The sequence below is a fragment of the Astyanax mexicanus genome, chromosome 18 (genome assembly GCF_023375975.1).
Source record: "Astyanax mexicanus isolate ESR-SI-001 chromosome 18, AstMex3_surface, whole genome shotgun sequence".
Classification (NCBI taxonomy): domain Eukaryota; kingdom Metazoa; phylum Chordata; class Actinopteri; order Characiformes; family Acestrorhamphidae; genus Astyanax; species Astyanax mexicanus.
The window spans coordinates 33,712,663-33,734,865 of NC_064425.1; the positions used below are offsets into that span (position 1 = coordinate 33,712,663).

Sequence of the window (22,203 nt, forward strand, 5' to 3'; positions counted from 1 at the left end):
TGAGATTCCTAAAACAATCTTACATTTACACTGCTTAGTAAGACTAAAAGTATCAGAGCAAGAATTAAGATTTATTGCTTTGAAACTAGAAAATTTCACTTGCTTAGATTTAGTTTTTTGCAGTGTATGATCAGTTGATCTGAACAAAGGGATAACAGGTGCAGAAACGAGGGGAACAGAGTGTAGGTAAAGCATTTTTTTAGATCTGGCCTGCACTACATGATAATTAGGCTGATTTTGAGGTGGATTTAATTTTTATGATGGTCTTAAAAGTTTATTTAAAGGTGTTCTTCTGCTAAAATACACTTTTTCTTGTTTTCTTTTTGTGAAATACAATAGGTATCTTTGAGTTGTATATGCATGCTGCATATGAAATTGTTCCTCAAGCTCCATTGTCTACAGTAGATTGTAAAAAAAAAAAAATCAGAAAAACGAGTCGATCAGGAAAAGCACCGTGTCTACATCAACCCGTGAATTAGTATTTATGGCCCCGCCCACAGGCAGAGCTGAAGCCACAAAGCCAGGCACGTCTCGTCAGACAGGAGCTAACAGCGCTAGGAACAGCATGGCAGTTCCTTCCAGTGTTATTTGTGCAAATAACACATCAGTATTATTTGCTTTACCCAGTAATTCAGAGCTAAGGAACAAATGGTTAGAATTTGTCTATGGAATACCACCAACCAAGTACAATTGAGAGAGGTAGGTGTATTTTTAGAACAGTTCTGTTTACACTAGTTAAAAGTCAAAATCAAGGGGTGGATTTTTTCTGGACCTGGACTACCAACTTCTGTGTGTTTCCATAGGTTTACATAGGATCTCCGGTGGATTTTGCATTTTACAGCGACTCTAAGACTAGGTCAGTGGCTGAACTGCACTAAGCAGGGCAGTACACATGTTGTAAAGTAACATGTGACATTGCAAAGACTATTGTTAGTGTAAAAATGCCTTTATTTTAAAGTTTCTATTTAAGTTTTTAACCTGTCTTAATGCGTCGCTGTGCTTTTGGCCAATCAGAGGCAAAATGTCTGCATGTATGAATATTCATGAGCAGGAGCCGAAACTCTCCCCCACTCATTCACTGGACTAAAGCAGCATTATACCGGATTACTGGAGCTCTTTTTTTTTTTTTTTACAAAAAACAGCTCAACTACTAGAAATTTTAAAATGAATAAAAAACAATGGAATGACACCTTGAGTTTGAATAATCCAGTTCTTACTCCACAAGGTTCCCCTTCTGTATAAAAGTGTTTCAGGTGCTAATTCTTGGGTAGTGTGTCTCCTAGTGAGGTACACATTCATCTACAATGCACTTTAAGGTATTATGCCCAGTTGATGGACTTTGAGAGGGGGCACATCATTGGACTGAGATACAGCAGGATCATCATTATAATGAAACTAGCACAGTTATCCCAGGCTAAATGCACATTTATTGTGCTGTTAAGTCACGACTGTTGTGAGATTTCTGGTTCTGAAAGGCAGGATGTGATTGTGTGAGAGTGCAGTCTGTAAGAATGTGCTGATTTATTCTGGGTGAATGTGTGATCTGGGGGCCGTGATGACTGATGGATGACTAAAGAGTCATCTGTGAAATCTCTCATTACGAGTGGAGTCTGTCATGTTTTCAACATCAGCTAAGATTTAAACAGTCCTGTTATATGGGTCAGATATGGGTTGACTTAAAGGCCTTGTTACACATACATGGTAGGTACATAATCCTCAGTTTTACTGTTAGTAAACCCTGCTTACAGATCATTTAATTAATATTTATTTCTCATATTCCTGAGGACTCACCTGTTAGCCAATCAGGATTTTGCAATGCTCATCTTCTCCAGAGTACTGATCTATTACACCTGCGTCGAATTTATTCTTATTAGTTGGTGTTTAGACGTACACTGGTTAATAATCCTAAATGTCTGGAAAATAGCAGTAAACTAGTAGTAGATTTATTGTTTAATTGTACGCAAAACTGTGAAATGACAGACATTGGGCCCAAACATACACCCTGCTCAAGGTGCGTTGTGATACTCCTTGCTATCTTACACCTCATTAACAGTCTATTTTCACACCTGCACCATTTAAAATAACGTCTGAGTTGAGGAATATGACACACCCTAAATCCAGCTGCGTGATGCGCAATTGGCCAGTGCACTCTAGATCACTAAAATAGGGCTCAATATCTGTAATTAAACAGATCAACTGTTATTTCAAGTATTAAAATAGGCCAATTACATTAACTTCTTATTTTACAGAAAAAATACTGTTATTTATATACTGTTAATTTTTTATGTATGTAAAATAGCAATAGTGATCTGTAACTAAACATGCAGCTGGTTATATAAAGGTATGCGGTATATCCAAACTTAAGTAAAAACGATATAAACATTTTTTTTTTAATTAAAGTCAAATGCAGTGTTAAAATGTATGTAAATATATGTGAATTTTCAACAAACTAAAAAGACCTGTGGCTCTTCTTCAGAGTACTGATCTATTCCACCTGCGTCTAATTTATTCTTGTACACTGTAAAATAAAACCTTATTTTCGGGAAAATAACCGTAAATTAGTAGTAGATTAATTGTTTAATTGTACGCCAAAATGTAAAAGTTACAGACACTGGGCCATAACATACACCCTGTGCAAGATCATTGGCTCTTAATTCCCCTCTGTACACGGCAATCAACCAACATATTAGCTATGGAATTGATCTGATTTAGGGCAATATATCTTATTTTGTTCTTTGATAAGATTTTTTGTCTTAACAAGAATTGTAAGTGTAAGATTATTTTTATGACCTTGCTTTGAGTTTTCACCTTATTTTAAGTCATTTGTGTTGACGATAAGAACAAAAATATATATAATTTAATATAATTTAATATTTGATTCAAGATTTTTGAGATTTTAAGAACTTTGCTTACCTTATTTATTTATTATTTTTTTGCTTAATATAGACATATGCATCTTAATTGGTAAATATTTTTTGTGTATTTTTAGTAGATTTTTGCAGTGACTGTGCATGTGTGTGATGCATGTCCTGTGTGTATATGGATGGATGCTGTGTTCCTGTCTGGTGGTTTTCCGGTAGCTGCTGAATCTCACCACAGCATTATACCTGGCTGAGCTCTGAGAGCATGTCGTATACAGGCTTATGCTCAGTACACTAAGCTCTGTCTCACACTTCTTACTGAAGATCACGGCTCTAGTTCTACACTCCAGCACAGGGGTGCTCACTCAGGTCCTGGAGATCTGCAGCCTGCTGAGTTTACCTCCCCCTAATCTCACACACCTGATCCAGGTACCAAGCTAACAGTTGTAGGGGAGAAGAAGAGTTTCTGACCTTTACAGGTAACATTTTTAGAAGGTTTGATTTAATCTATCAAGTTTTCTGGATGTTCATAAAATGTTTGTATTTAATGCTCCATCAGCAGCCAGAGTCTGAGAAAGAGAGTACAGTAGATTATACCGCTTCTCCATCAGCAGCCGGAGTCTGAGAGAGAGAGTACAGTAGATTATACCGCTTCTCCATCAGCAGCCGGAGTCTGAGAGAGAGAGTACAGTAGATTATACTGCTTCTCCATCAGCAGCCAGAGTCTGAGAGAGAGTACAGTAGATTATACCGCTTCTCCATCAGCAGCCGGAGTCTGAGAGAGAGAGTACAGTAGATTATACTGCTTCTCCATCAGCAGCCAGAGTCTGAGAGAGAGAGTACAGTAGATTATACCGCTTCTCCATCAGCAGCCAGAGTCTGAGAGAGAGAGTACAGTAGGTCTTTCTGTTTCTCCATCAGCAGCCGGAGTCTGAGAGAGAGTACAGTAGATTATTCCGCTTCTCCATCAGCAGCCGGAGTCTAAGATAGTACAGTAGGTCATGCTGTTTCTCCATCAGCAGCCGGAGTCTGAGAGAGAGTACAGTATATCTTTCTGTTTCTCCATCAGCAGCCGGAGTCTGAGAGACAGTACAGTAGGTCTTTCTGTTTCTCCATCAGCAGCCAGAGTCTGAGAGAGAGAGAGTACAGTAGGTCTTTCTGTTTCTCCATGAGCAGCCGGAGTCTGAGAGAGAGTACAGTAGGTCATGTTGTTTCTCTATCAGCAGCCAGAGTCTGAGAGAGAGTACAGTAGATTATTCCGCTTCTCCATCAGCAGCCGGAGTCTGAGAGAGAGTACAGTAGGTCTTTCTGTTTCTCCATCAGCAGCCGGAGTCTGAGAGAGAGTACAGTAGGTCATGTTGTTTCTCTATCAGCAGCCAGAGTCTGAGAGAGAGTACAGTAGATTATTCCGCTTCTCCATCAGCAGCCGGAGTCTGAGAGAGAGTACAGTAGGTTATGCTGTTTCTCCATCAGCAGCCAGAGTCTGAGAGAGAGTACAGTAGGTCATGCTGTTTCTCCATCAGCAGCCAGAGTCTGAGAGAGACAGTACAGTAGATTATACCGCTTCTCCATCAGCAGCCAGAGTCTGAGAGAGAGAGTACAGTAGGTCTTTCTGTTTCTCCATCAGCAGCCGGAGTCTGAGAGAGAGTACAGTAGGACATGCTGCTTCTCCATCAGCAGCCAGAGTCTGAGAGAGAGTACAGTAGGTTATGCTGTTTCTCCATCAGCAGCCAGAGTCTGAGAGAGAGTACAGTAGATCTTTCTGTTTCTCCATCAGCAGCCAGAGTCTGAGAGAGAGTACAGTAGGTCATGCTGTTTCTCCATCAGCAGCCAGAGTCTGAGAGAGAGAGAGTACAGTAGATTATACCGCTTCTCCATCAGCAGCCAGAGTCTGAGAGAGAGAGTACAGTAGGTCTTTCTGTTTCTCCATCAGCAGCCGGAGTCTGAGAGAGAGTACAGTAGGTCTTTCTGTTTCTACATGAGCAGCCGGAGTCTGAGAGAGAGTACAGTAGGTCTTTCTGTTTCTCCATCAGCAGCCGGAGTCTGAGAGAGAGTACAGTAGGTCTTTCTGTTTCTCTATCAGCAGCCAGAGTCTGAGAGAGAGTACAGTAGATTATTCCGCTTCTCCATCAGCAGCCGGAGTCTGAGAGAGAGTACAGTAGGTTATGCTGTTTCTCCATCAGCAGCCAGAGTCTGAGAGAGACAGTACAGTAGGTCATGCTGTTTCTCCATCAGCAGCCAGAGTCTGAGAGAGACAGTACAGTAGATTATACCGCTTCTCCATCAGCAGCCAGAGTCTGAGAGAGAGAGTACAGTAGGTCTTTCTGTTTCTCCATCAGCAGCCGGAGTCTGAGAGAGAGTACAGTAGGACATGGTGCTTCTCCATCAGCAGCCAGAGTCTGAGAGAGAGTACAGTAGGTTATGCTGTTTCTCCATCAGCAGCCAGAGTCTGAGAGAGAGTACAGTAGATCTTTCTGTTTCTCCATCAGCAGCCAGAGTCTGAGAGAGAGTACAGTAGATTATACCGCTTCTCCATCAGCAGCCAGAGTCTGAGAGAGAGAGTACAGTAGATTATACCGCTTCTCCATCAGCAGCCAGAGTCTGAGAGAGAGAGTACAGTAGGTCTTTCTGTTTCTCCATCAGCAGCCAGAGTCTGAGAGAGAGAGTACAGTAGATTATACCGCTTCTCCATCAGCAGCCAGAGTCTGAGAGAGAGAGTACAGTATATCTTTCTGTTTCTCCATCAGCAGCCGGAGTCTGAGAGAGAGTACAGTAGGTCTTTCTGTTTCTCCATCAGCAGCCGGAGTCTGAGAGAGAGTACAGTAGGTCTTTCTGTTTCTCCATCAGCAGCCGGAGTCTGAGAGAGAGTACAGTAGGTCTTTCTGTTTCTCCATCAGCAGCCGGAGTCTGAGAGAGAGTACAGTAGATTATACCGCTTCTCCATCAGCAGCCAGAGTCTGAGAGAGAGTACAGTAGGTCATGCTGTTTCTCCATCAGCAGCCAGAGTCTGAGAGAGAGAGTACAGTAGATTATACCGCTTCTCCATCAGCAGCCAGAGTCTGAGAGAGAGAGTACAGTAGGTCTTTCTGTTTCTCCATCAGCAGCCGGAGTCTGAGAGAGAGAGTACAGTAGATTATTTCGCTTCTCCATCAGCAGCCGGAGTCTAAGATAGTACAGTAGGTCATGCTGTTTCTCCATCAGCAGCCGGAGTCTGAGAGAGAGTACAGTAGGTCTTTCTGTTTCTCCATCAGCAGCCGGAGTCTGAGAGAGAGTACAGTAGGTCTTTCTGTTTCTCCATCAGCAGCCGGAGTCTGAGAGAGAGTACAGTAGATTATACCGCTTCTCCATGAGCAGCCGGAGTCTGAGAGAGAGTACAGTAGGTCATGCTGTTTCTCCATCAGCAGCCAGAGTCTGAGAGAGAGTACAGTAGATTATTCCGCTTCTCCATCAGCAGCCGGAGTCTGAGAGATAGAGTACTGTAGGTCATGCTGCTTCTCCATCAGCAGCCGGAGTCTGAGAGAGAGAGAGTACAGTAGGTATTTCTGTTTCTCCATCAGCAGCCGGAATCTGAGAGAAAGTACAGTAGGTCATGCTGCTTCTCCATCAGCAGCCGGAGTCTGAGAGAGAGTACAGTAGGTCATACTGTTTCTCCATCAGCAAATAAATGCTCTAAATGACAATATTTTTATTTGGAATTTGGGTAAAATGAACAATGTTCATTTTGCCCCAACATATACCCATTAATAGCAAAATCAGAGAAACTGATTCAGAAACTGAAGTGCTCTCTTAATTTTTTTTCCCAGAGCTGTATCATCACAATACGTCACCTACTATAACGATGATATCACAAAATCGTGATAATGTGATTATCTGTAATATATCACAAGATAATTCTCTACAATACTTCACTGCATCTGTGTAACTGAAAAGGATGAAAACTTTTAAATAATTAAATACCAGGAATTATGGTGTTCATTTCACAAAATGTAACCACTAATATTCTTTTAGCCAATATTAGTGGAATTTTGGAGTTTAGAGTTTCCATTTTTCAATAAATATACATTGATATTTGATTCCCAATAATGTACCAATGTGTCAAAATACCGATAATGTATTGTAAACGAAAATGATACAATATTTTGTCCTTTTCCTCTTACAAGAGATAAGGGAGTTCTAGTGAGTGGGTGGAGTTATTGACCTTTCCAAATTTTAATAGCTGTGATAACATTTTTAACACATTTTTGATATTTCGGTATCACTCAAAACCTGCCGGATCACTGCATTAAGCTAATAACTTTATAACTAAAGACCTGAGTAACATACAGACAATAATACACAATAATGGAACTGTGGTATAATCACAATAATACTCTTGAAGTTTGTGCTATAATGTGTAATATTGGCACTGCTGTGCTGCCCTATGACCGCATCACAGCAGTGCCAATATTACATATTATAGCATGAACCTCGTATTATTGCTTAAATAATCAAATACCAGGAATTACACACCATTTAACAAACAATTTAACAACCAATATTCTTTTAGCCAATATTAGTGGAATTAGGGAGCTTAGAGTTTCAATGTTTCAATAAATATATATTGATATTTGATTACCAATAATGTACCAATATATCAACGTTCCAATAAGTATTGTAAACGAAAATGACACCATATTTGGTCCCATTCATAGTAGAGCTGCAACGATTAGTCGATATAATCGACAATGTTGATTATTTAAATTTGTTGCTACAAATTTCATTGTCGACTAATCGATGAAAAATGGGGAAACCGATTGCCTTAAAAAAGATAAGTAATGGGTAATGAAAAGTTAGCATAACTTAAAAAATCAAGTTATTACAACTAAAGGGGAAATTAATTTAACTTTTTTATTTTTGTTATATTGTAAGTGTCACTGCCTTGCTCTGTTCCCCTGTGTTTCTGCTTTTCCCAGTGTGTTTCTCCTGTAATTTTCCGTCACGTGTCAGTAATTTGTAGCTCCGCCCTTTCCCCAGGTGTTTCTGTAACAGAGCGAGGCGGTGACAGTAAGACCGGATAAGTTGAGTTTACTTTTTTAAGGCAGCCGGTTTGCTCAAATGTTTTAAGTAATGGGTAATAAAAACTTGAGTTAGCATATATTAAAGTTATTACAGCTAAAGGAAGACTTGATTTATTTCTAAGGTAGCCCAGGGGGAATCACTACACACTGATGGTGAGTGTTAGTCAGAATTTGTTGGACACACCCAGTATGCAAATAGATTGTGACAGAAGCCAATGGAAAAGAAGCTGCCAATGGCAAAAGACTAAACTCAGTGATTTTATGTTGGTTCAACTCAAAGATCTCAGTTTATGTGCTCACAAATGTTTAACTAACTCAAAATAGTTGAGTATTGTTTAGAAATATCCAATTCAATAACGTCATTTCCATGTTTAAATAACATTCATATTTAGATATTAAATGCCATTTAAACCTCATGTTCTGCTGTTTCTATCGTTTTTACAGATGGCAGAAATAATCGTTTAGTCGACTAATCGACTAATCAAAAACATAATCATCAGATTAGACGACTACCAAAATAATCATTTGTTGCAGCCCTAATGCATAGTCCTTTTCCTTCTGCTAAAGATAAGGGAGTTCTAGTGAGTGGGTGGAGTAATTGACCTTCCAAATTAGGGACAAATTGGGATAAAATCAGGAAACTGCTCGCTATAGGACACTGGACATGGGGTGATAATCTTTAAAAAAGACTCAGAGGGGTAATACGTCCTGTGCTCAATCTGCTGTGGTAACTCATGCAGGAGCTTATTTTAGCAGTACTGAAGCGGCGATGCTGGAGTATTCATCATTCCCCCTTAACACAGATGGTCAGTAGGAGAAAAGCTGGAGCAGAGATATGGAGCATCTCTGGGGTCCAGGCTGCCCCTCCTGAAGTCTGCTGCTCCACACGCTCCGGTTCTGTTGGGCTTGCAGTCTGTAAAGATCTGACGTTGGCGGTTCTCTCTGCCAGCTGGGAGAAAGTGCTAACTGTTCTGGTTCTCCAAATGAACTCACAGAGGAGTATTATCCCACCTCAGTACGCCTGGACTGGATCGAGAGTCGTCTTGTCTATGAGTATATAACTTGGACTGGACAATAGAAAATACAGCTCTGGAAAAAAATAAGAGATCACTTCAGTTTCTGAATCAGTTTCTCTGATTTTACTATTTATAGCTATATGTTTGAGTAAAATAAACGTTGTTGTTTTATTCTAAAAACTATGGACAAAATTTCTACCAAATTCCAAATCAAAATATTTTTTACAGCATTTATTCGCAGAAAATGAGAAATGGCTGAAATAAAAAAAAGATGCAGAGCTTTCAGACCTCAAATAATACAAAGAAAACAAGTTTATATTCATAAAGTTTTAAGAGTTCAGAAATCAATATTTGGTGCAATAATCCTGTTTTTTATTCACAGTTTTAATCCATCTTGACATGTTCTCCTCCACCAGTCTTACACACTGCTTTTGGATAACTTTATGCCTGCACTCCTGTTACATAAAATCAAGCAGGTCAGTTTGGTTTGATGGCTTGTGATCATCCATCTTCCTCTTGATTATATTCCAGAGGTTTTCATTTTGGTAAAATCAAAGAAACTCATTATTTTTAAGTGGTCTTTTTTTTTACACTTTTTTGATATTTCAGTATCACTCAGAACCTCATTGTTTGCTGCATTAAGCTAATAACTTCTTCTACATGAAAACTAGCTGAAGTAACATACAGACAATAATACACATATTGAGTATTTAATTAAGATCTGAAAAACAGTAAAAAAAAATCAGTAGCCAGATGACATCTACATTGCTGTTATTCAGAGCTCAATAACTAAAGACTGGCATGGTCTTTAATCATAATCCACATATTATATCAAACCAGAGATCCTACGCGATGTATCCAGCACAGAAAACTGTTAGCATCGCCAGATAGCTGTTAGCCATTGTGCAGGCTTCATAAATACAAAGTCCTCAGGTCATTTCTTATTAATTAAAAAAACATTGTAGGAAAAAAGATGGTCATAAGCCTTCAAACAAAGCTGAACTGCTTGCATTTTGCACCAAAAGCAGTGTGAAAGACTGGTGGAGAGCATGCGGAATATATATATATATATATATATTTTTTTATAGTCCATATCCATATCATAATATATATTGGGATATAAATTTCAGCCATATCATCCAGCACAATATATACCCATTTTTAAAGAAGCCACCTTAAGAATTAACTCGATTTCTATCGATATTTCTGAAGAGTACCCGTGTGAATCATGAGTGCTGAAATGTAGAAAAAGCGTCCCTCAGGTATCTGTATTCTCTACAGCTCTCTACAGAGAATTCACAGCACTTTCAGCTGAACGGCTATAGCACTGTTCTATAGGCACCATGTCTTTGAGGTGAATCTGTTGAAATGCTGGATTTAGGAGGATCTGTACCGAGCACAGACTGGGGAACCTTCCAGAGCATTACTGATGACTTGATTTTAAAAGCAGAAGTAAAACAGTGTTATAGTTCAACATCATTCAGGATTCTTCTGCAATTAAATATAGATAAATTTAAAAAATGATCTCATTTACATTGATATTTTATAAGAACATAAGAACTTATCAGATGCTGACATATATCAACATAGAACACATATCAGGCCAAACAAACGGCTGGAAAAGTAAGTGATACCAATAGAAAAAAGCTGCAAAAGGAGCAATTTATACCTACCTCACATGACTGGGAATAAAAATAGCATTTAAGAGGGGCAGAGTGTCTCAGAAATAAAGATAGGCGGAGCTTAACCAATAAGCAAAAAAAGCCTCTTAAAAATACTCAATGTAATATTGTGAAGTAGGGCTGTGCAATTTTCACAAATCATTTAGTTAATTTGAATGACAGTTTTAATGCGATTTTTTTTAAATGGTGTAATCGATATTTTACATCTTTACATACAGAAACTTTATCTTTTTAATCTAAAATATCCAAACACGCTACTCATTTTTGAAGTGTTTAACAACACATGCAAAGTGGAAATGTCACTTCAGTGGTATGGAATTAGTACGGTTTTGAGATAATGCACATTAAACAAAACAGTGAATATGTAGACTGTCAAAAAGTCAAAAGTCGGTTGCCAAAAAAAAAAAAAAAAAATAGCAGCACAATAAATCTGTTCCAGCACTTCCGACACAAACACCGTGTAAGATAAAGCATATATTTAGCAATAAATATTTTTTTTCTAATTGTTTCTAAAAACTGCAGCATCTTCGCTCCTCAGTGAGGATCTGGGGTTTATTGTGGAAAACAATAAAAGCTGTCCTTCAAAGTTTCTTTCAAAGTAAATTTTTGTGACTCGTTCACTAATTTATTTGAGTTTTCAGTCATAAACACGCATTCTGAAGTATAATACGGTGTGTATCTAGCAGCTGTGTATCCACGAGGTCAGAACAAAATATAAGTGCATGGGCTTGTACACAATGTTTTGAATAACAGTCAACTCTACACCCAACTCAAAGCATCTGAACACCACACAGATCACATGATAATTCACCTAATATCAGTGGAGTTGTCATAGCTTTTAAATATATATATATATTTGTTATTATTTTTATTATTTATTATTTTATTTTTTTACAGTATGTTCTCACAATTTACAATTGTATAGTCTGCCATCTCATGTGTAAGCTTGGTTCCCAAAGGCGAAATTTGCGTAAAACCAAAATATATAAGGTTAACGTAGTTTTGAACCATTTATTTGACATCTGTAAATTGATTTTTAGTAGGATAAAAAACAATTAAAATCGAAAATCTGATTTTTTGTGAAAAAAAAAAGTAAGATTTTTTTTGGATATATCGCCCAGCTCTATTGTGAAGACTTTGGATATCCTACAATCTACATCCCATAATATCATCAAAGGATTCAGATAATCTGGGAAACCTCTGTGTGTAAGGAACGAGAATGCCGGTGATCCTCAGGCCCTGTACTAGGAACCACTGTATTAATAACAGTCTGTACTGATTCTGTATTGGAAATCACTGCATTAATATAACAGGCTGTACTGATTCTGTACTGGAAATCACTGCATTAATATAACAGGCTGTACTGATTCTGTACTGGAAATCACTGCATTAATATAACAGGCTGTACTGATTCTGTACTGGAAATCACTGCATTAATAACAGACTGTACTGATTCTGTACTGGAAATCACTACATTAATAACAGGCTGTACCGATTCTGTACTGAAAATCACTGCATTAATATAACAGACTGTACTGATTCTGTACTGGAAATCACTGCATTAATAACAGACTGTACCGATTCTGTACTGGATATCACTGCATTAATATAACAGACTGTACTGATTCTAAACTAGGAACCACTGCATTAATAACAGTCTGTACTGATTCTGTACTGGATATCACTGCATTAATATAACAGACTGTACTGAATCTGTACTGGAAATCACTGCATTAATATAACAGACTGTACTGATTCTGTACTGGAAATCACTGCATTAATAACATACTGTACTGATTCTGTACTAGAAATCACTGCATTAATAACAGTCTGTACCGATTCTGTACTGGAAATCACTGCATTAATATAACAGGCTGTACTGATTCTGTACTGGAAATCACTGCATTAATATAACAGGCTGTACTGATTCTGTACTGGAAATCACTGCATTAATAACAGACTGTACTGATTCTGTACTGGAAATCACTGCATTAATATAACAGACTGTACTGATTCTGTACTGAAATCACTGCATTAATAACAGACTGTACTGATTCTGTACTGGAAATCACTGCATTAATATAACAGACTGTACTGATTCTGTACTGGAAATCACTGCATTAATATAACAGACTGTACTGATTCTGTACTAGAAATCACTGCATTAATAACAGACTGTACTGATTCTGTACTGGAAATCACTGCATTAATAACAGACTGTACCGATTCTGTACTGGAAATCACTGCATTAATATAACAGACTGTACTGATTATGTACTAGGAACCACTGCATTAATAACAGTCTGTACTGATTCTGTACTGGATATCACTGCATTAATATAACAGGCTGTACTGATTCTGTACTGGAAATCACTGCATTAATATAACAGACTGTACTGATTCTGTTCTAGGAACCACTGCATTAATAACAGGCTGTACTGATTCTGTACTGGAAATCACTGCATTACTATAACAGACTGTACTGATTCTGTACTAGGAACCACTGCATTAATAACAGTCTGTACTGATTCTGTACTGGAAATCACTGCATTAATATAACAGGCTGTACTGATTCTGTACTGGAAATCACTGCATTAATAACAGACTGTATTGATTCTGTACTGAAAATCACTGCATTAATAACAGACTGCACTGATTCTGTACTGGAAATCACTGCATTAATATAACAGACTGTACTGATTCTGTACTGGAAATCACTGCATTAATAACAGACTGTACCGATTCTGTACTGGAAATCACTGCATTAATATAACAGACTGTACTGATTATGTACTAGGAACCACTGCATTAATAACAGTCTGTACTGATTCTGTACTGGATATCACTGCATTAATAACAGGCTGTACTGATTCTGTACTGGAAATCACTGCATTAATATAACAGACTGTACTGATTCTGTACTAGGAACCACTGCATTAATAACAGTCTGTACTGATTCTGTACTGGAAATCACTGCATTAATATAACAGGCTGTACTGATTCTGTACTGGAAATCACTGCATTAATAACAGACTGTACCGATTCTGTACTGGAAATCACTGCATTAATAACAGACTGTACTGATTCTGTACTGGAAATCACTGCATTAATATAACAGACTGTACTGATTCTGTACTAGGAACCACTGCATTAATAACAGACTGTACTGATTATGTACTAGGAACCACTGCATTAATAACAGACTGTACTGATTCTGTACTGGAAATCACTGCATTAATATAACAGGCTGTACCGATTCTGTACTGGAAATCACTGCATTAATAACAGACTGTACTGATTCTGTACTGGAAATCACTGCATGGGTTTTAGAAACACTTCCAGAAAAAATACTCTCTGTGAACACAGGTAAAGCAGGTTAAAGCTGGATTTTGCAGAGAAGAAACCACATTTCAACATGGTCCAGAAATGTCTCTATCTTCTCAAGGTCAGAGCTCATTAAAAATAGACTAGATGGAATTTGAAAACTTTTCTGTGCTCAAACTAAAAAAATTGACTGGACGAGAGGGACCATCCAGCTTGTTATCAGCGCACAGTTGAGAAGCCTGTATCTCCGATGGTATGGGGTTGCTGTACAGGCCTGTGTTAGGTTAAGACACTGACAGAGCCGGGGTTGGAGAGGATAGTTGGAGGGGTTTGGGGGAGGAGGAGGGGTTGAGTACAGCCCCTAAGCCACTGGGATACCAACCCTACAGACTGCTGCTCCGCTCTGAGCTGTTGTATGAGCTGGTGGTGCTGAAATCCTGTGATTGGTTGTGGGGCGGCTTACACATCTGGAAAGGCTCTGTCAGTGCTGAACAGTATATAGAGGTTTTAGAACAACATCTGCTCCCATCCAGACAACCAACTTTTCTTACAGGGACAGTCTTTCATATTTCAATAAGACAAAGCTAAACCACAAACTGCATCCATCACACCTTTACACACTGCTGTTAAAAAAGAGGAAATGCTTCACAATGGTAGACACGGCCCTGTTCCAACCACTGTAAATGAGTTAATATTCGTCATTTAATGGTAAAATGTCTCGCATTCAAAATCAGATATGGGTTTATGTTCTGTTTTGAATAAAATAGGGGTCTATGAGATTTCCATACTGTTGCATTCTGTTTTAAATGTACATTTATTTGCATTATACACAGCTTTACTGAGCTATAAATACATGTATGACTCTAATCCATGTTCATTTTAAAAACTGTTAGTCCAGTTTATGTAAAATTAAAGGCAGATGCTGTATTTAAATGAAATGCTTAGGACTTTATGATAAAAGCTAAAAGAAAAGACAGCAAATTTAAATATCACAGTCATTAACTTGACCTGATATTCAAGTTTAGATTATCAGTGCCCTTAACTTGACTTATTTAGTGCAAATGCTTTCCAGCAGACCACGCACTGTTTTAGTAGTCGTTGCTGCACTGCAGTTACAGTGGTTTGCTTTGTGTTTCACACACTGTTAGTGGAATTAAGTATTCATTGAGATATTTTTGTAGGTTTGTTCATTTTTAAATGAGGTTTTGATGATATGGGGATATTAAGTCAACAATTCAATAATACCAGTTCCAATAGTACCAGTCAAAACATTATGAATACTATATTTATTTAGAATTATGTTTGGACGCCATGGTTATTTGTGTTCTGCTCCCTTGGTATGGAGATCTGTGCAGGCGCAGCAGCCAGAAAATGCCAAAATAATCACACTTTTTGTGCAATATTGAGTCAAATGCTACAAATTTCTCACAAGATAATTCTGTAATAATTGTTAATAGACCTTCGGTTTAGAGTATTTTGTTCTCTTTCCATTCAAACAGATGTAAGACTGGTTGCAAAGATGGCCGCCATATGAACTGACTTTGCATGTAAGCACATTGGTTTAACTGTAGTAAATCAGAGGAGAAATGCTGCCTTGTCGAACTCAGACTGTTTAAAAAAAATAAATCATAATCATAACAGCAATTTTTCCTACTCTAAAGGCAGGAGAGCACCCAATGTTGGGCACTCATTTGGTATTTTTCATTAAAAAAAGTCTTGATTTTATTGCAAGAAGGGGCACCCACGCTGGCACATTATCACTTATCCAACAAGAAGGTCAACCAAAGAGCTATTTTATTCTTCAGAGGACATTTAGTGATGATTTTTAAGCCACACTAAAACACAGTGGAACTCCAAGCTCCAGCTGGGACTCAGAGATTTCTCCCTGCACTGTGAATCACCATTATTTGTGAATGTCCTTTAACTTTTTCAACTGCTGCTGCTGTAGTGGTGTTTTTTAGCTCCTCTGTGTTGCTTTGCACTCTGGAGAGGGGATTCCTGTTAGTGGTGTTAAGTCTTTGTTCTCTTGCCTCCACAAGATGCATTAGTCTAACACATTCTACAGACAGAACAGCAAAAACAAATGCCACACAAAAATTCTCAGGATCGGCTAAACTTGAGAAATATTGGTTAATAATCAATAAAAATTGGTTCATTTCAATACACAGCAGATTGATCTTTCTGTCTATAATTTTAAATATAACTATAACTTATTCATAGCTTACATTTACTTCTGTAGGGCCCCTACTCTGCCCATTTAAGTACCTTCTTGCTTTAAAGACTTTTTTCAGCTTAGGAAGGGATTGTTAACAAGATGATTAGCTGGAGTGTTGGGAGCAGGGTAAACACTAAAGTGTGCATGGCAGAGGAGTCCTTAAGGCTCTATTAAAGGAAATACAGTAGGAAAGTAAAGCCAGAGGTGGCCAAATATTTGCGTAAGAACCGCCTAGAATCCCATTAAGGTTTGAGTTATGAATTGTATGGTTTATTTAGGGTAAGAGAAACTGCAAACTTGTTATTCATAGTGTATAGCTTTAAATATGTTAGGCTGTCTGTATGATATGAAGTTGAAAATTGCCTCATTTGCAGATTTTCTTTACAAAATATTAAAGAGGAAGAATAAGCAGTTATTAAAGATACCAGAGACACATCACTTAATGTAGTCCAGTTAAAAATAAAGCCCTGGATTTCAGAATAGGGCTGGAGGGAAGTAGGATAATAGATATGGAGAAGATAAAACAAATTAAGTTTAGGGAAATTGCATTTGAATTTTTGGTATTTATTGGAATATTTTTCCTTGTGTCACTGCCTACATATTTACTGGTACATATTAAGATCCCCTTATAATAATAGATATGCATAAAAACATTGCACTTATAAGTAGCTCCAAAATAGCATAAACCTGAAATGTATGTGAAATATATAAAAGCCATCAAAATATTTATATAAATATATAAAAATAGATATTTAGCAAGTATGTGGAATAATAATAAAAATTTAATTAACCAAAAAGTGTTATTTGAACTTATTTACAACATATATATGTCATCACATCAGTATGTAGTCTTGCCCATAAGGGCTACTTTCTCACTGGATATTCAGTTAACACTTATAAAAGTGAGTAACATGATAGCCATTAAATAATTCTGCATTAATTAACCTTAACTGCTCTGAATCAGGAGATCAGGAGAAGCTGGTTAGCAGTAGCTTAGTTAGCAGTATAGCTAGCAAACCTTCCGTTCACCAGCGAACACAAAGTCTCTCTGACTAAAACTAAAACCTTACTTATAACATTTAGAGTATAATGACTCGGATTGAGTATCTGCTGCTGAATGGACAGAGAGTGTATTGAAAGGTTAGGGGGTGAAATTTTACCCAGTTCTGCTGTGTTGGACTCATTTGGAATCACCTACAGGACAAAACTTACGTAATTCTGTATGCATTGTATATAATGATGGAACAATCAGTGTTTTTGTGGCAGTTATTTTGGATCAATTACCAACATGCTGAGTTGTTTGAACTTGTTTGCAGCATGCATATGCTTAATATATACAGTAATATATTCTCACTGCAGGCTGTTATTTTGTGTTACAGTTTCCAGGAGCACTGAGGGATGGAGCGATTGATCTTCTCGCTGCTGGTTCTGGTGGTGTCTGCCTCAGGACAGCTCTGCCCCAAGCGCTGCATGTGCCAAAACCTGTCACCGTCCCTCGCCATCCTCTGTGCCAAGACGGGCTTGCTCTTCGTGCCCACGGTCATCGACCGGCGGACTGTGGAGCTTCGCCTCACCGAGAACTTCATCACGGCGGTGCGGAGGCGGGACTTTGCCAACATGACGAGCCTCCTGCACCTCACACTGTCCCGCAACACAATCAGCCAGATCATGCCTTACACCTTCGCTGACCTCAAACGACTGCGGGCGCTGCACTTGGACAGCAACCGCCTCAGCGTGGTCACCGACGACCACTTCCGGGGTCTCACCAACCTTAGGCATCTTATTCTTGCCAACAATCAGCTCCATAACATCTCGCCGCATGCTTTTGATGACTTCTTGGGGACGCTGGAAGATCTGGACCTGTCGTACAACAACCTTGTGGACATCCCGTGGGAAACCATCGGAAGACTCACCAATGTAAACACTCTCAATATGGACCATAACCTTATCGAGCACGTTCCTTTAGGTGTCTTTTCCAACCTGCACAAGCTAGCTCGTCTGGACATGACGTCCAATAAACTGAAGAAAATTCCTCCCGACCCTTTGTTTCTTAGGATTCCAGTCTATGCCAAGTCCAAGGGCTCGCCACTGTCTTCGCTGGTTCTTAGCTTTGGAGGAAACCCTCTGCACTGTAACTGTGAGCTCCTCTGGCTGAGGAGGCTAACGAGGGAGGACGATCTGGAGACTTGCGCCTCGCCTCCAGATCTTACCGCAAAGTACTTCTGGACAATCCCCGAGGAAGAGTTCATCTGTGATCCACCTGTGATTACTAGGAGGTCGCCAAAGACCTTCGCGATGGAAGGCCAGCCCGCCAGCTTGAAATGCAAAGCCAACGGCGACCCAGACCCGGACATACACTGGATCTCTCCGGAGGGTCGCCTGATCTCCAACACTTCTCGCACTCTCACCTTCAGCAATGGCAGCCTGGAGATTAACATCACCTCTCTGAAGGATACGGGAGTGTTCACCTGTATTGCGTCGAATGCCGCCGGGGAGTCTACGGGCACTGTGGAACTGGTGGTCAACCCGCTTCCTCACCTGGCTAACAGCACCAACCGAGTCCGGGAGCCCGATCCCGGACCATCTGATATTCTGACGTCTGCCAAGTCCACCTCGTCGTCTACCAATGACACGAGGACTCAGGAGAAGAAGGCGGTACTTGCGGAGCTTACTGCCAACTCGGCCCTTATCAGGTGGCCTTCACAACAGCAATTCCCTGGAATCAGGATGTACCAGATTCAGTACAACAGCACATCGGACGACACCTTGGTCTACAGGTAAGGCCTGTTCTCATTGGTGATTGTTTGGTCTGTGATGTTAAAAACAGATATAGATGATGTGTTCCATGAACATGGGAATTACGCCCGAGTACCTTTCTGTCAATCATTGATAGCATTAACTCAGGTTAGCATTGTTAGCAATACCAGAATTATACAGTATTTTGCGCATTCAAACCCTGAAAAACATAATCAACACTAAGTTTTTGGACTGATTTAATGAGACACCAGTAGGTAAAAGTGATTTTAAACTGTATGATTTTTCTGCTTTTACTGCTGTTAATGTGCGTGGGTTAGGGAGGCTTTCTCAACATTCTTTAAAGGATATTCGACATGTGGAACGTTCCAGATAAACTTTCAGATATCAGCTATCATTAACAGCTGTAAAAGCAATAACAGCTGATAACAAGGAAATATACAGTATTTTGTGCACGGAAACATGTTCACACACAGTAGTTACTATAGCACTGCTTTCATTCATGTTGATGTACAGGGCAGCCATCTTGGATTCTGAACTCAACTGGGTTGGTGAGGCTTTCCTGACTTTCCCAGTAGGAAATTTAACCTGTAGGAGCGTTTTAATTAAAATGTCCTTTTTTGCAACTAGAAAAGTCCGACATCTGAACTGCAATGGAACAATCAATTCACAACAGATTGGACGTAATATCTCTTGTACCTTTATATGGGGGTAGATTTGGCCGTTCCTAAATGCTGAGTTCAGTAGCGGCTATCGCAAAACCTGCTTTATCCCTCAGCTCAGTTTCAGCAGAGTGTTTTTCTGTTACAATGAGCAGAAATATCACCTTGTGTGTCAGGAGATTATGGGCCTGCATGGATTGTGTTTTGTGATTTGGTTTTGGACCCTTCCAATAAATGAAAAAATGGACAGTGATGGGGTAGAGTAGTTATTTTTATTTTGTCGCTAGGTACCCGACTGTACAAGACAGACTGAAGAGAGATGAACCAAAAACATATTGAATGATATTGTAAAAAAATACATGATAGCACATGATTGATTCTTGATTATGATAATGATTTTTAGCATAATTACCAAATATTTTATCTGTAAACTGACAGCACAATTTAGGGTTTTTTTCTTTACGTTTAGTTTTCCTTTTTTATGAATATTAAGCAGCCCCCTTTAACCTTTAATGCAGCTTTTATATTAAACACGGTGCAAACACAACCTTTTTATAAATCTGTGAAGATAAAAAGTCTATCTGCTGACATTCCCCCTGCAGATTCTATATGTAAACATGTACAATCTCCATTATCTAATTAGGAAAATCCCATTAAAACAATAAATCAAATAATAAAATTACTGTATTTTACAGACTATAAGGCGCACCAGATCATAAGGCGCACTATCAATGAACGTCTATTTTCTGGTCTATTTTCATATTTAAGGTGCACCAGGTTATAAGGAATATTAAACGACAATAATAAGAATAAGTAATTATACACGAGTATCTCTTAAGGTCTTTTAAGGTCAAATGAGCACTGAATGTTAATCTACACAGATTTCTGTCCTGAAAACTGTTTATTTGGGTGAGTAAAGTGCTTCTGTTTATTTACAGTAAGCTTAGATTTCCAATATTTTGTTCAGGGGTGAGCGCTAGCTGTGATTAGCAAGCGCTTAGCCAGCCCCAGTTAGCAGCGCTAGCTAGCTATGGTTAGTGTTCCAGGAAGCCAGGGTTTTATCAGCTAGCAGTTCATCCCATGTAGCTTGTTTTTAAAACTGAAAAAACACAGACTGCAGTTTGATATACACACCTAGTCTGAACAGCTAAAGAGCTAGCACTGTGGTTAGCAGCTAATGCTAATGCTGCTGCAGAAACTTCACTGAAACTCCTGTATAAAGCTGTACTTCATCAGAGTGGCTTTACTGCTCCTTACAACCTAACTGGCACAATTTATACATAAGGTGCACTGTATTTTTAGGAACATCAAAGGAGTTTAAGTGTGCCTATATATAGCCTGAAAAATACGATAATTTGATTAACCTTTCAGCCGTAGTTTTAGCACTTTAAACACCACTTTTAGCCACCAAAATGTAACACTGTGCACACATATGCTTGTAAAACTCTGTCTACACCAAATTCCCAAAAGGTTAATGCCAAAAGGTTAATGAATTCATGTACCAATTCAAACAGCTGACATTCACACTGTGTTCTAGTTTATAATGCAACTGATATATCAGTAGAATTAAACAGTAAAATGAACAGTTAACTCCTAGTTTTTCAGAGTTAAGTGAACTCAAATGGTTTGGTTTCTTTGCTTTAAACCATTTAATGTTTAATACCAAAAATAATTAGATGTTAAATAACAGACTAAACCAGGAGTGTCCAAACTTTTTTGTTGGGGGCCAGAAGGAGAAATATATTTGAAGTCACAGGCCACAGACTCTGTAATAAAACAAATAATGAAATATAAATGAAATATACCACTTTAAATAATATATTTTCCTGATTACTTTCATTTACACACCATTTTACTTGACTTACTATCTTTATCTATCTTTGACAGTGTTGTGTAAACTAAGATGTTTCAAATTGATGTTTAATTTCATGATGTCTCTTAATATTAAACTCCTTAATTACGGCAACTTTTAGACTCTTTGGCCCGTTTTTCTGCGCTAAAACTGCGCACTCTCTCCGCTTTTAGACTCTTTGGCCCGTTTTCTGCCCTAGAAATGCGCACTCTCCGCTTTTAGACTCTTTGGCCCGTTTTTCTGCTAGAACTTCGCACCCTCTCCGCTTTTAGACTCTTTGGCCCGTTTTTCTGCTAGAACTGCGCACCCTCTCCGCTTTTAGACTCTTTGGCCCGTTTTTCTGCGCTAGAAAGGCGCACCCTCTCCGCTTTTAGACTCTTTGGCCCGTTTTTCTGCGCTAGAAACGCGCACCCTCTCAGCTTTTAGACTCTTTGCCAGTTTCTTTGCGCTACAAATGCACACTCTCTCGCTTTTAGACTCTTTGGCAGTTTTTTCTGCGCTAGAAATGCGCACTCTCTTGCTTTTAGACTCTTTGGCCCGTTTTCCTGCGCTAGAAATGCACACCCTCTCCGCTTTTAGACTCTTTGGCCGGTTCTGACATCTAGCGTTCAAACTTTGAATCTCACATTATAAAAACCTGCTTAACAGCGGGCCAACTTTCATCCTATTTCTAAAATGGCCCGCGGGCCGTAGTTTGGACACCCCTGCACTAAACTGATGAGTATGAATTTACTTCATGAAAATAAGGTAAACTTTATTTTCTCTATTTACTTACTTGGT

The 22,203-nt window shown here is 38.8% G+C and overlaps 1 protein-coding gene across 1 annotated transcript in view; it reads left to right on the plus strand.

The window, feature by feature from the left end:
- zgc:172282 (leucine-rich repeat and fibronectin type III domain-containing protein 1-like protein) overlaps nucleotides 1–22,203 on the plus strand; it is a 292,848-nt gene that overhangs the window by 158,009 nt on the left and 112,636 nt on the right. Inside the window, exon 3 of the mRNA XM_015601224.3 lies at nucleotides 17,535–18,932. Coding sequence (XP_015456710.3) covers nucleotides 17,554–18,932 — 1,379 coding nt within the window. The 5' untranslated portion in view covers nucleotides 17,535–17,553. The remainder of the gene's footprint in view (nucleotides 1–17,534; nucleotides 18,933–22,203) is intronic.